This window comes from Nomascus leucogenys, chromosome 16 (genome assembly GCF_006542625.1).
Source record: "Nomascus leucogenys isolate Asia chromosome 16, Asia_NLE_v1, whole genome shotgun sequence".
Lineage (NCBI taxonomy): Eukaryota > Metazoa > Chordata > Mammalia > Primates > Hylobatidae > Nomascus > Nomascus leucogenys.
In genome coordinates, this window is record NC_044396.1 from 17294955 (window position 1) to 17310424 (window position 15470).

General features: G+C 37.8%; 1 protein-coding gene across 2 annotated transcripts in view; it reads right to left on the reverse strand.

The window, feature by feature from the left end:
* NECAB1 (N-terminal EF-hand calcium binding protein 1) overlaps positions 1-15470 on the reverse strand; it is a 192890-nt gene that overhangs the window by 173538 nt on the left and 3882 nt on the right. For both annotated transcript variants that reach the window (XM_030794921.1, XM_003268280.4), the window contains exon 2: positions 9265-9289. In XM_030794921.1, the coding sequence (XP_030650781.1) occupies positions 9265-9289 (25 nt within the window). The remainder of the gene's footprint in view (positions 1-9264; positions 9290-15470) is intronic.

Sequence of the window (15470 nt, forward strand, 5' to 3'; positions counted from 1 at the left end):
ACTGCGTTCCAGCCTGGGAGATAGAGCAAGATTCTGTCTCCAAAAAAAAAAAAAAAAGAAGAAAGAAAAGAAAAATATTCAAGTTTTTCTGTGTGCATGACTCATCTATCAAGAAGATGCTAAGCTCCCAGAGGACAATGTTGTCCCCAACCCCCATGCCCCTTACCCCTCCTCAAATCTCTAAGAGTTTAGAGTTTATTGACTAAGTTTTCTCAAATCCATGTGCAAAAATCAAAGGTGAGTTCCTTTTATTATACAAGTATGTAATTTGTCCTAGTAACGTAAAATCTTGTAAGGACTCAGTTTTTTTTATAGTCTGCCTTCCTTAGTTTGCAAGTGAAGAAATCATATCTTTAGGACCTATAAGAAATTAGTGAAGGCAAAGGGGAACTGACATGTTTTGATTACTCACAATATTCTAAACAACATCCTTGGGACTTTAACTATATTTACTTGGCTTTTTCTTCCCAGTAGCCCTGCAAATTCTTATTATTCCTATTTTCAAAAAATGAAGAAATGAACTCAGAGAGGTTAATGAATTAGCCTAAGATCACATCCAAGTGAATGTATACTAAAGTAAATGTATTCTTTTGTCTTTGTATTCCCGCCATCTAGCACAGTCTCTGGCATTTAAAGAGCACTCACAAAATATTAAGCAAATAAAGGAATGAGTGAATGAACAAATGGCAGACTAAAGTTCCAACTCTCCATCATACCATGCCACCTTAAAACAGGAATATAGCCAAAATAATTTCAAATATTTTTGTCTTTTTTTTAAATTACACTGAATCATTTAGGATTCTCCATGTGGAAATGTTGGTATTTCTAGATTTCAACAGCACAGTTCTGCTACAGAGATGAGCCACAGCAAATGAAGCATCCTGGTTAAGTGCTAAGACTTTTGGTTTAGAAGAAAATCTGGATACAAATCTTATTTACTCACTCCATACCCTTGGATGAGTTCCCTATGTCTCAGATTACTCATAAATAAAATTGGGACGATGACAGTATCTTCCTTGCAATATTGTTATACAGATTAAATAAAATTATGCCTAGCACAGCATAATAATCTTTTAATAAGATTATTTACTGTTATTACTGTAATATTTTCTTGTAAATTCTAAACCAATATTCTCATGGCCATAAAGAGTTGATAATATACAGGCTATTACATTTTTCAGTATTTTTTAACAACTTAGGTATGATTCTGAATATTAAGAAAAACACAGAAATATCACTTATTACTAGATCAACAGATATTCACAGAAGAACTCTCATAACTAAAAGTGACCAATATTACAACAAAATCAAGCTTTTCACATGTAAGACACTTTCATAACCATAAAGAAGTTAATAGCCTCGTTATCCATCTAGTTACTGAAGTCAGAAACTGGAAATCTGAAACACACACAACCTTGCACATGTCCACGTCAGTAAATGCCTTCATCTCTCTTACTTAACACTTCCAATTAATTACCAAGTCTGCTTTATATATTCAAAAGTATCAAATGCATTTTCTTATCTCTATCATCTTTGCCCCTGATTTTCTGAAGTCTTCAATAGCTCTAATATGGAAATTTTTGCTGTGTTCTAAGTGCCAGATCAAGGAGGCTTTAATTAGGGTTGAAGATTTGAAAATAGCAAGAAGTGACTAGGCTTTGAAGATGTTTTGACAGTGGAGCCAACAGGGCCTGCTAATAGATTGGATGTGGAATTACTACAGAAAGAGAAGAGTCGTGGAAGCCTCTGAAACTTTTGGTTGGAGCAAGGGTTGCTTGCTGGTTCCTGTCCTGAGATGGAGACACATCTAGAGGGGCAGGTCAGGTGGCTGGGCACAAAGCCCCAACTCCAAGACACATGAGAATTTCAGCTAGGATTATTGGTTTGCAAACACTAAGAAAAGCTGAATAACCAGGGCAAAGGCAGAACAAACACTAGTCAGCTCTGGGGTCTTAGTAAGGTGGTCATGGACAGACCTCTGGGCACTGCCATGTGAAAAATTCAGCACCAGGACATTGTGATTGACAGTCTCACCAAATAAGAACAAGAATTAGGATGAAAAGGCCGGGTGCGGTGGCTCACGCCTGTAATCCCAGCACTTTGGGAGGCTGAGGTGGGCAGATCATGAGGTTGGGAGTTCGAGACCAGCCTGACCAGCATAGTGAAACCCCATCTCTACTAAAAATACAAAAAATTAGCCAGCATGGTGGCACACGCATGTAGTCCCAGCTACTCAGGCAACTGCGGCAGGAGAATTGCTCGAACCCAGCAGGTGGAGGTTGCAGTGAGCCGAGGTTGCGCCACTGCACTCCAGCCTGGGCAACAAAGTGAGACTCCATCTCAAAAAAAAAAAAAAAGGATTAGGATGAAACAATGGAAATAGATAATACTTATTAAGAACTTCCTAAGGGCCAGGCACCTTTCCAAGAGTTTCTGTGTATGATCTATTTAATTTTCCAACAAGTCTGTGAGAGAGGCATTGCCTTTACTTCTATTTCACAGGTGGGGAAATTTAGTTACCCAAATTGCACAGTAAGTGGAATGGGGATTTGAGCCCAGGTAATCTGACTGCAAAATCATATATAAGCTTAATCATTATACTACATATCTCTGGGATCTAGATGGAGCAGAGTAGACGATTAAATTGCAGGAACAGAAAGGAAAGGAAGGCTGGGATGACAACCACAGACCCCCATTACAGAAAGCACTTAAGGTAGCAGCCACGTTTTGGGATGTCTATGCTGTGTGCCCTCCAGTATCTGGTATTGGAGCAGGACCTGATTTTTGAGCCTTTGACAGCCCATGGGAGCCATTTTGAGGGCTCAGGAAAGTGAATCTGAAATTTCTGTTTGTTTCTGTGGCAGCTGATAAACCCAGCTATGTAAAGATAAGAATTTTCCGTTTTCTGCTTTTAACAGAAAAGTAACACATTTATGGGTGTGAAAGTGCTTTGCATTTTAGAAAAAAAAGTCATACTATGAAAATAGAAAATTTATTTTTCTTTATTTTGTTAAAAAAATCATTACAGTCAGAACTTGCACTCATGGATTTTTCCCACATATTTTGCAGTGGTGGAGGAGCCATTTCTTTCAATAAGGTCATTGTTAGGGCATTTTTTTTAAATGAATCACTTCTAATAGACTTTGCTTTGACTTTCGAGCTAGTAGATGTGTAGTTGAGGCGTCTGCGTGTACCTGAGAGTTAACATATCAGCACAGAGCTATGTGAGAACCCCACTAATCTTTAAGTTATCTGATTCTCAGTTTCCTTATTTTCCCAAAAATGTTTGCAAAATATGAGGAATTATGAAATGCAGAGCCTTATGTCAATGTCCCTCATTTCTAGGGCCCAGCCCTTAATCTTTCCATTTTATTCAGAGCTAGGAGCCCTGATTAGAAGATAAGAGGGTCTGGAGAACCCAGTGTGGGGTGGTGATGCCTGATTGAGTAGCTCACATCAAAGGGCAGCCTTATTCCCAAGTGTGAAAGACAGAATCACAGAACTCTGTGGGACTCTGAAGTGTTGCTAGGTGATGACCCAGGCTTTATTGGAAATACTCATACGTACCGAACCTTTGTTCCAGCTTCTACTCAAGGTCATATTTTTACATGTTAATAGAATAAACCAAACTTTAAGTGACCAGTTCAGAAAGACTCTTACCAATTCTTACATAATCAATTCCAAATGAATTGATCATAATCCAATGAAGTCTTTAAAGTATCTCTAAATACATAAATACTACATCAACTATTCTTAGGCTAGGATTTTCATTGCCAACATTATTTTCTGGAGGTGTATTAGTCATTCATTCATAATTCAGACTACCAAGGAAACATCAAATGCATTAAATCAATTAAACTACCACATATTGGAGCGCCAGAACATCATATTCAAGATGTATAAAAATTCAGGCTCTAACTATAATTATATTTGTATATTTGTAGTCTGAAATACATACATAGGTGCATATACAACAAAGTGAAAAAAAATCACCAAATATAAAGTGAAATAGACCTGGGTTCACTAATCTGGTGCTACTGTTAACATACAATGTAAACTGGAGAAAGTCATCTGACATCTCTGAGCTTCATTTGTTTCACTTAAAAAATAGGGAAAATAATAAAAATAGCTAAAAATATTGAGCAATTATCACTAGGTGAGATCAGGATAAGTGTTTCAGAGGCATAATCTCATTTAATTCTCAAAACAACTTTATGAGAAGTAATATTATTATCCTTCCTTTGCAGATGCGGAAACTGAGGCACAGGGAAGTTGAGCAACTTGCTCAAGGTCATAAAGCTAGAAGGAGGCGCAGCCAAGCATGGGCTTGTGTGACCTCAAAGCCTACGTTCTCGCCACTGCTCTAAACTGTTTATTCTGTTGGCTTGTCATAATGATTGAAGACAATGTATATAAATCACAGAGGGTAGGACTCAGCTCATAATATGTCCTCCATACATTTTAGCGAACATTATTAATTAATAAACAACAGATAAATAACAACAGTGCTTTGTTTGATTAAATTATGTATATGATTATATTTCTTCAGTGAAATTGTTGGTTATGCATTTCTTACAAATAATTCACAAATATTTAACGTCTGTGTTGCAGCAGGCATTTTGCTCACCACGGTGGACCTGGGGGTATGTGAAATAGGCACCATCTCTGCTCTCACAAATTTAATACGTTCAGGCTGCTGGATTGGACTAAAGGCCTGAGGAGAACTATAAAAATCTCTTAGAGGGAACAGTGATTAAACAAGGATCAAGTGTGCCACCCATATAGCCTTCCTACTTACTGATCAAGAATGATAGCAGACCTTAACAAGTGCAAATCAACAAGAGGAATCCAATGGTGCTATTCACTACTACGAAGCTTTTCATTTTGCCTCTAAGATTTCAAAGATATTCTTGCCCCCCTCCCACACACACACACAAAAACAAATACTGTGCAATCTCACTTACATGTGGAATCTGAAAAAGTTGAACTCGTAGAAGCAGAGAGTACAATAGTGGGTGCCATGGGCTGGGGGTGGAGGAAATGGGAGATGATAGTCAAGGGTACAAACTTTCAGTTATAAGATGAACAAGTTCTGGGGCTCTAATGTACACGATGGGTGGTGATGAATGTTTTAATTAAGTTGATTATTATAAGAATTACACAATGTATACATTTATCTAAGCATCATATTATATACCTTGAATATATTTGACCTTTATTTCTCAATTAAATATTTTAAAATAAAATATAAATTTTAAAAATATTTTTGCAAATTGTATAAATACCCATGTATCATTTCCTTTTTCATTCAGCCTGTAAATAAGCTTTCTCAGAAGTTTTATGTTTCTAAAAACTTGAATTTGGGTCTCTTTGGCTCAAAGCACTAGCATCTCTCCTAAGCAATCCTACTCTGAGGGCTATCTTTATGTTTAGGATCCTAGCCTATGATTTAAAAAAAACAACCAACCAAAAAAATCTCTCCAAGATGTCATTATTATAGCTAATCGCTAATGTGTATCCCTCCCACCCCGCCCAATTTATCCAGCAGCTTCTCTTTTTTGTCAGATGTCAGATAGATTCCAAAAGCTAAATCTGTCCTCTGGGCAGGCGAACAATTATAGTGCCTATTGCCTCTTCTTCCTTTTGTTATTCTGTCACCAATTATGCTGTCCACAAGGGATTCTATCACATGAGGGTCTGTTAGCAAGAGCTCAAATACATGTAGCAGCTGTCTATTTGCAAATACAGAATGCCATGAACACATGGTACAGAAGGATGCTTACTTTTACATGCTTGTATCTTCTCATTTACATTAGATTATCCACTATCCTTTTCCCTTTCAAATACTCCATATATGGTAAATAGCTTTATTTTTCTTTTCTACTAAACTCCACTGCAATAGAAATAACTAAAATGTTAAAAAGTATCTCAGACAGCCAAGTCATCACAGCAGAAAAAACAGCTCAAGCTTTCAGTAGCAATAGAGATAATATTAATCATAATAGCAGCAAAATGAGCAAGTGTTTAGTTGTTACTACATTCCAGGCACTTGCCTAGTAAGTTTATGGATAGTCCCTCATTTATTATTCATAATTACCACACGACATGGTAGATGTCGTTATCTATGCTCTTTATAAAGTTCCTAGGTGGCATACTTGTGGTTTAAACCCAAACTGCCTGACTCTGCTTCCCTCCAACTTTACACTGAGAATGAGGGAGAAGAGTAAGGTGGGATGAAAGGCAGGGGGAAAAGTGGACAGAGAGAAGAGAGGGAAATAATGGAACAGAACATCCTCAATCCTTTTTTATTTTATTTTTTATCATAAATTGACAAATTATAGTTGTATTTATTTATGGGATAAAAAGTGATGTTATGATTTTTGAATACAATGTGGAAAGATTAAGCTAATTAATGTCTCTATCACCTCAAATATTTGCAATTTCTTGGTGATGAGAACATTAGAAGAAATTTACTCTCAGTGATACTAAAATGTACAGAACTCAATGATTAGCTATATTCACTATGCTGTGCAATTGATCTCAAAAAAAATTAAACTTATTCCTCCTGAGACTTTGTACCCTTCAACTATTACCTCCCTACTCCTTTCACTCCCCAGCCTCTGTAGCCACCATTCTACCCCCTGCTTCTGTGAGTTCAATTGTTTTAGGCTCGATATAGAAGTATAAGAGGTATTTGTCTTTCTGTGTTTGGCTAATTTCACTTAGCATAATGGTCTCCAATTCCATTCATGTTGTCACAAATGACAGAATTTCTTCTTTCTTTTAAGGCTGAATAGTATATATACTGTATTTTCTTCTGAATTCATTAAACAAATGTCTATTGAGCATCTAGTACTGGCTGGGCATACCGCCTACTTGTAACTTATGTTCCTTGCCTTAGAGAGGCATGTTTGGCTTAGAGAAGTACAATCTCCAGCCAACAAGCAGTCTCCACCTTAAGGACAATAATCAATATGTGCCAAAGTGCTGAGAACACTCAATTGTGCTAATTTGCCCAGTTGTGCTGAGAACACAGGGAGAGGGTGGGGCCCTGTCGAGGGAACTGGGGGAGGTTTCCCAGATAAGGTGTCTCTGAGCAGGAATGTAAGCAAAGCGTGGGTGTTCTCAAGCTGACTGAGGGCGGAAAGTTATAGGAGGCGGAGGTCACAGCAGGGTAACATAACAGTGTGGCAGATGGAGGGTGCCCAGGGGGACTGAGTGCTTCAGCAGCTGCAGAGGAGGATACGTGTGGAAGATTTTGAGAGGTAAGAGCAGAAAGGCAGGTAGTCTGACAGCATGTTAGAATGGACATTAGGAGAGGTGGTAAGGAAGGCAGAGCGGGGGCAGGTGAGGAAATATGAGACATGGGTCTGCCAGTGCAAGTGACCACTTCATGCAGCACGGTATTTGAGGTTATCATAAACCATTGAATCATGTGCATTGTTTTGTTCAGTGCTTTTTATTCTGACTGTGGATTATGCTAATTCTGATGGAAAGAAGAGAAATACATACAAAGGTAAGGGTGGACCTAAATCAGAGCTTTGGGGTCTAGGAAATGAAAGTATAGCCTGAGAAAACTAGGAGCTTGGGTGGAGAGGGAAAAAAAGCATTTCTGAGCTGGAGACTGCTATTGAACTACAAGGCAGGTGGCATAGAGACAGGTGGGCTATTCAATTGTACACCAGGCATCCCTGGGCCTGGATATCAGGCAAAAGACCAAAGGATGAGATGAGAAGACAAAATGATGCCATCATTATTTCTGTCTTTAAAAGTAATCAAATGGGCCAGGCGCAGTAGCCCACACTTGTAATCCTGGCACTTTGGGAGGCTGAAGAGGGCGGATCACTTGAGGTCAGGAGTTTGAGTCCAGCCTGGCCAACATGGTGAAACACTGTCACTACTAAAAACACAAAAATTAGCCGGGTGTGATGGCGTGCGCCTGTATTCCCAGCTACTCGGGAGGCTGAGGAAGGAGAATTGCTTGAACCCAGGAGACAGAGGTTGCAGTAAGCCGAGATCCCACCATTGCACTCCAGCCTGGGTGACAGAGTGAGATTCTGTCTCAAAAAAAAAAAAAAAAAAAAAAAAACCCCAAAACTAAAACTAAAAGCAAAATAATGAAATGCTTCAAGTGGGAACAAAAAGCACATTTGAACTGACAATATATCAATCACCACAACACAATCTGAGAAAATATTTTGATGGCCAAGCACAATTAAATATTATTGGGACTTGGGATGCTATTACATTGTTCCTTGGATTAATAATCTTTTGTGTAGAAAGGTGTGTCTTGTCAGTCAAGCTTTTCTTGATCTGCCCGCTTAAGGGTAAAATAGACCACAACATATATCTTTAAACTGTCAGTTCTGGACTCTGCCTGTAATCTCTCCCCATAGATAAGAAATGGTATTCAAAAAAGGGAAAGAACCCTTTGTATCCTAAATTTGTCAAGAAATTCTTGTCAAGAATATACCTCTACTGTAGTACTTATAGTATAGCAGCAAAAAGAAAAAAAAAAACAAAACAAAACAAAACAAGCTTTTATTTGGTGTTCTCTGGGACAAAGTTTCTAGTGGAATAATAGAGTCAAAACATACTGCTTATGACAACTTATAATTAGACGTTGTGCAGTCATCATTAAATCAACAGAGCAAGTTTTTACTTCAAGGTTGCCATCTCCTACTTCTCTGTTGCTATAGATTATCATTTCCAGTGCATACACTTCAAATGGGAAAGCAGTGGCCAGGAACAATGGGGTAGAGATAAAGCTAGCAATGCAGGTTTCCAGGCAGCCCTCTTGGAGTGCAGTAAAATCCCCAAGGCCACAATAAAGCTCAGTGTGGAGAGTCCAGACTTGCGTATCATACAGACCTGGGGTCCAGTCTCAGCTTTGTATTGTAATAATTCTAGGACATAATATGCACAAAGCACTTGGCCCAATGCCTGGCACACAGTAGACACTCAATGAATAGAAGCTGTTATTGCCACAAAATTATTTTTTGATGCATGAAAAGGAAAAGGCAGAGTCCAAGTATGGCAGAGCTCCTCACTTCAAAGGCATAAACATTCCTTTCAAATGTAAATCCTTCTGCCAACTTCTTATGAATATTTAGGGCCTAAAACTTATCTAAAACGATCACTAGTACAATAAGATAGTATTTTATATGTCATTTTCCAGGACTCTCCCCTTTTTCCTGATTATTATTTATAAGGTAATATAAAATGTAAGATTAATAAATAGAAACTGTAGATTTTTGGTCTTACCATTTTTGTCTGCTCTCCTCAGTATCTGGAAAGGAAAAAGGAGAAAATTTTATCACCATTTTAAATAAATATTGCAGTGAACATTACACTTACACATAATTTATTCATAATTAAATAAAATACATTCTAATTTTAAGTAAGCGTTTCCCAATTGAGATCTTTCTTTATAATATCTAAAACCTGAAAACGACCCAAATGTCCATGGATAAACAAACCATGAATGAACAAACCGACTGTGGTATAGCCACATAGAATACTACTGAGCAATAAAAATGAATGAGCTATTTATACACACAACAACTTGTATAGAACCAAAAATAACTAGGCTGAGTAGAAAACCTAGATGCAAAAGAATACTTACTCATAATTCCATTTATATAAAATTCTTAAAAATGTAAACTAATCTATAGGGATAGAAAACAGATTAAGGTTCCTGGGAATGGGCAGGGCAGGGGAGGGTGGATTACAAGAGGATGTAAGAAAACTTTTGCAGGTGATAGAGATAGTTATTATCTTGAATGTGGTAATGGTTTCATATATGTTAAAACTCATCAAGTTTACACTTTACATATGTGCACATTAATGTAAGTCAATCATACCTCAATAAAACTGGGATTCAACAAAACATAAAAGAAAAATAATACATCATGGGTAAAGAGTAACCACATGTCTATGCTATATCTACTTTATTTATACTTTATTAATCATATTATCTTGGACGTATTTTAAATTGTCTTGATGTATAAGAACTATTTGGCCATCTGGTATCCATTACTCTTTAGTAATGATTTCTAATGTTCTTCTGGAAAGCCAACCTTTCCTACATGCTTGGCCTAGGTGCTCCAGTGCTGGGCAGGGCACTTACGTCTGACAAACATGGTGTCATATCCCTCTGGTCACGGTGACTGCTCAGGGATGAGCACATTAGGGCCAGTGAATGACAGGCCATGGTTTTGCTTGAGTGGTCAGGAGAGAGACATACTCTACCTTCTGCTGACTTTGAACCTAGGAATATATAGGCAATGCACTGCTGTCATTCATTTTGTTATTGGATATACTGTAGGTTGAATTGTGTCCTCCAAAACCAAATGTTGAAATCCTAATGCTCAGTATCCATGAATGTAACTTTATCTGGAAATAGAGGTTTGGGAGGAAAAGCCCTTGGTAAAATCCAACCTTCCTTCATGATAAAAACTCTGAACAAACTAGGCATTGAAGGAACATACCTCAAAATAACAAGAGCCATCTATGCCAAACCCACAGCCAACATCATATTAAACAGGCAAAAGCTGGAAGCATCTCCTTGAATGCTAGAAGTAGAACTGGAACTGGAACAAGACAAGGACGCCCACTCTCACCACTCCTATTCAACATAATACTGGAAGTCTTCGCCAGAGCAATCAGGCAAGAGAAAGAAATAAAAGGCATCCAAATAGCAAAATAAGAAGCCAAATGATCTGTCTTCACTGATGATATAATCTTATATCTAGAAAACTCGAAGACTACACCAAAAGCCTCCTGGGACTGATAAACGACTTCGATAAAGTTTCAGGATACAAAATAAATGTTCAAAACTCAGTAGCATTTCTATGCAGCAATAGCATTCAAGCTGAGAGCCAAATCAAGAATGCAATCCCATTTACAATAGCTACACAAAAAATAAAATACCTAGGAATACATTTAACCAAACAAGTGAAAGACTTCCACAAGGAGAACTACAAAACACTGCTGAAAGAAATCATAGATGACAGAAACAAATGGAAAAACATTCCATGCTCATGAATTGGAAGAATCAATATCGTTAAAATAGCCATACTACCCAAAGCAATGTATACATTCAGTACTATTCCTATCAAACTACCAATGTCATTTTTTACAATTAGGAAAAACTGTTCTAAAATTCATATGGAACCAAAATGGAGCCTGAATAGCCAAAGCAATTCTAAACAAAAAGAACAAAGCTGGAAGCATCACATTACCTGACTTCAAACTATACAATAAGGCTACAGTAGGCAAAACAGCATGGTACTGGTACAAAAAAACAGATACAAAAATGAAACAGAATAGAGAACCCAGCAATAAAGCTGTACACCTACAGCCATCTGATCTTCAACAAAATCAACAAAAATAAATAATGGGGAAAGGATTCCCTATTCAATAAATGGTACTGAGATAGCTAGTAGGTGACACGCAGAAGAATGAAACTGGAGCACTATCTAATACTATAGACAAAAATTAACTCAAGATGGATTAAAAATTTAGATATAAGACCTCACACTATAAAAATCCTATAAGAAAACCTAGAAAATATCATTCTTGACATTGAGAAAAAATTGGCCTTGAGAAAAAAGTTATAAATAAGTTCTCAAAAGCAATTGCAACAAAAACAAAAATTGGCAAGTGGGACCTAATTAAACTAAAGAGCTAGAGCACAGGAAAATAAACTATCAACAGAGTAAACAGAGAATCTAAAGAATGGGAGAAAATATTCACCAACTATGCATTCAACATAGTACTAATACACAGAATTTGTAAAAATCGTATTTCAAAAAACAAAAAAGAACCCCATTAAGAAGTGGGCAAAAGACATGAACAGACTCTTCTCAAAAGAAGAAATACTAGTGGCCAATAAACATATGAAAAAATGCTCAACATCACTAATCATCAGAGAAATGCAAATCAAAACCACAATATGCTATCATCTCACACCAGTCAGAATGGCTATTATCAGAAACTCAAAAAAACACAACCAAATGCTGGAGCTGCTGCTGAGAAAAGGGAATGCCTATACACAGTTGGTGCGGATGTAAATTAGTTTAGTCTGTGGAAAGCAGTTTGGAGATTTCTCAGAGAACTTAAAACAGAACTACCATTTGACTCTGCAATCCCGTTACTGAGTATATATCCAAAAGTAAATAAATCATTGTACCAAAAAGACACATGGCACTCATGTGTTCATTGCAGCATTATTCACAATAGCAAAAATGCTAAATCAACTTAAGTGCCCATCAGTGGTCAATTGGATAAAGAAAATGCGGTACATATACGTCATGGAATACTACACAGCCATAAAAAAACAAGATCATGTCCTTTGCAGCAACATGGATGCAACTGGAGGCCATTATCCTGAGCGAATTAATGCAGAAGCAGAAAACCAAATACTGCATATATTCTCACTTATAAGTGGGAGCTAAACATTGGGTACACATGAACATAAAGATGGCAGCAACATATACTGGGGACTAATAGAGGGAAGAGGGAGGTTGGGGAGAAGAGTTGAGAAACTAACTGTTGAGTATTATGCTCACTACATGGGTGACGGAATCATTTGTACCCCAAATCTCACCATCATGCAATATACCCATGTAACAAATCTGCACATATTCCTCCCGAATCTAAAATAAAACTTTAAGTTATAAAAAGAAAAGAAATAGGGTTTGCTGATGTAATCCCATTAATATAAAATATAACTGGATTGGGCGGTCCCTAAGTCCAATGACTGGGGATATTACAAGGAGAGAAATTCAGAGATGCAGGGATAGAGGATATAGACCATATGATCAAAGAGGCAGGTATTGGCGTGGTGCAGCTGAAAGCCAAGGATGCCAAAGTACCGACAGGTGCCATCAGAAGCAAGAGAGGAAGCATGATACGGTTCCCCCTCTGGAGCCTTCCCAGGGAGCATCACCCTGCTGGCAGCTTGATTTCGCCCTTCTCACCTCCAGAACCATGGAGAGTACATTCTATTGTGGTAGTTTGTTAGAGCAGCCCTAGGAAACTAATACAATATATAACCTGGAAAGAACCAACACCCAGGAAAGTAGTGTTCAGAGAGTTAGAGGAACTGGGTCCAGATAGCACTCCTTGAGTCTCTGATTAAGTAATCTTGATGAGATGATCTCTGCTTTTTCATTACAGGAGCCAATACATTATTTTTTAAAACAATCTTAGAACAGTTCGCATTATTTTTCCTGCTAGCTGCAATGAAGTTAGCCCTGATAGGTATGCTAATAGAAAATAATCTGGATAACATACTACAGAGCTCTGTTATATACAGTACCAAAGAGGATGCCCCACTAGCACATTGCAAAGACAAATTTTAATTGCTTGGAAGGGGCCCTTAAGGATGATTTTTTTTCCCTAAGTAACTTGTAGCTATAGTTAAATAACCAGAGCTATTCTTATATTTAGATCGTCACTTCTTGCTGGCCAGCTTGAAACATGAGCAATCGTTTTTATTCCCAAGTTGTCTGTTTTACTGCTTTCTACTATAAAAACATTATCCTCCTTTCATTCTGCCGACTTCACGGAAATGAGGTATAGATAAATCTAATCATTGCCACAATGTGTTTTAAGATACTAGTATTACTATTAAAGATCTCACCCATGAAACTTTTCCAGCAACAGGTAGGTATCACCTAGACTTGCATGCAGAAGAAGATGGTCCTCCTTTTTTACTAAATTAATGTAATTACTGCAGGGGGACTGCTTTCAATAGTAAGAGCTATGCTTAAAGCAAAATGAGACCCAGATTATTTTTCCTCCATAGAGTTAATTGCTAGAGGGGATTTTGAGGATTCATTCCCTTATCACAACCAGCTTCTTCCTGTCCTCTGCAACCATAGAGCCCCAGCTGAGAGTCAGGGAGACATGAAACACATCCTGTTTCTTACTTTTGATTCATTCTAAGATGCTATTTCAAGCTGTATTTTGTCCTCGGATTTTGAAGTAACTAGAATAGAATAATCACACACCACAGAGTTGGACCCAGGACTTCTGTTCTGTTCATTTCATAAAGAAAAATCTCAAGTAGCATTTAGCCTCTGAAAGATGAAATAAAAACAGCAGCTTTTGTTATTAAGACAGTTCTTGTAATTAAATATGAACAGAACTGTTTCTGCTGCAAATTTTGCCTCTGATACCACAGACTAATAGAAAACGTACTGCGGATGAGAATCAAGTTCATTATGTTATGGTACCAGAATAATCTGTGTCAGCCGATCTTAAGGTTGCTACCACTGGACGGATGGTAAATAAATTTAAATATTATGGTCAGGCTTAAAATTTGAAGACAGGTAATACTGTGTTTTTGCTACAATTCAAAGATTATCAAATAGATTCCTTTATTTCAAAAATATTCTTTGATGGCCTCAAGTAAAATTCCTTGTTCATCACTTTAAGTTATTGAAGGCAGGTGTTAAAATGTAAATGTTGTCTTTGAAACATTAAAAGATGGACACAATCATTATTTACTGAACTAGTATTTCTAAGTGCCTCCTACCATGAATCAGGTTAAGATTTGATAATGAGGTGAAATAGTCCCTTGGTAGATTCCTGAGAAACTAGAATATAAGGCAGGGACTCAGGACTAATCCAGAACATGGAGTCCCACCATGCAGGGTCGGCGGGAGTCTCTCCCATTAGAATGCCTGGTGTCACCCAGATGTCTCAATCATTAGACTGCCTGGGGTCAGATGGGAGTCTCTCCCATTACCAGGGTGGGTGGGCCCAGACTTCCAGCAGGTAGTTTTACTACCAGGCCACTGGTTGCCCTGAAACTGGATAAGGGAAAGCAGGTACTGAAAGATGGATGGAGAAAAGGAATCAGCGCACATATTTTCATCTTCTCAATTTTGCCTAGGGTAGGCCTAGTGTGGGAAAACAATTTTTAATGTATTATAACAGTAAAACTAAGTGTTTTTTTAATTTTTTTTTTATTTTTTTAAGTTCGGGGGTACATGTGCAGGATGTGTAGGGTTGTTACATAGGTAAACGTGTGCTATGGTGGTTTGCTGCACCTATCAATCCATCACCTAGGTATTAAGCCCAGCATGCATTAAATTTTTTTTCCCCAATTTCTGCTGCTTCCTATAACTACAAGAGTGACATTTGCCTTGCCAACGAGGGTAGACAGTGATGGGGTTAACTGCCATCCTCCGAACTGGACAATCTCACGCAAATGAGCAAGTGTGTGTGTGTGTGTGTGTGTGTGTGTGTGTGTAATGAGGTGAGATGGGAGGTGTGTGGCTATAACAGAGTTCAGTCACAGAACCATTGCATCTGGAAGACTCGTTCGGCTTCGACATTCCTCTGTGCATCTCACACGTCATACAAATGAGCATATACGGGGCTTCAGAATTAAGTGTCCTTGTGAAAAGAAACTATTTCTTGTTTTCACCAAGTTCCTGACCATCTATGCTCTGTAT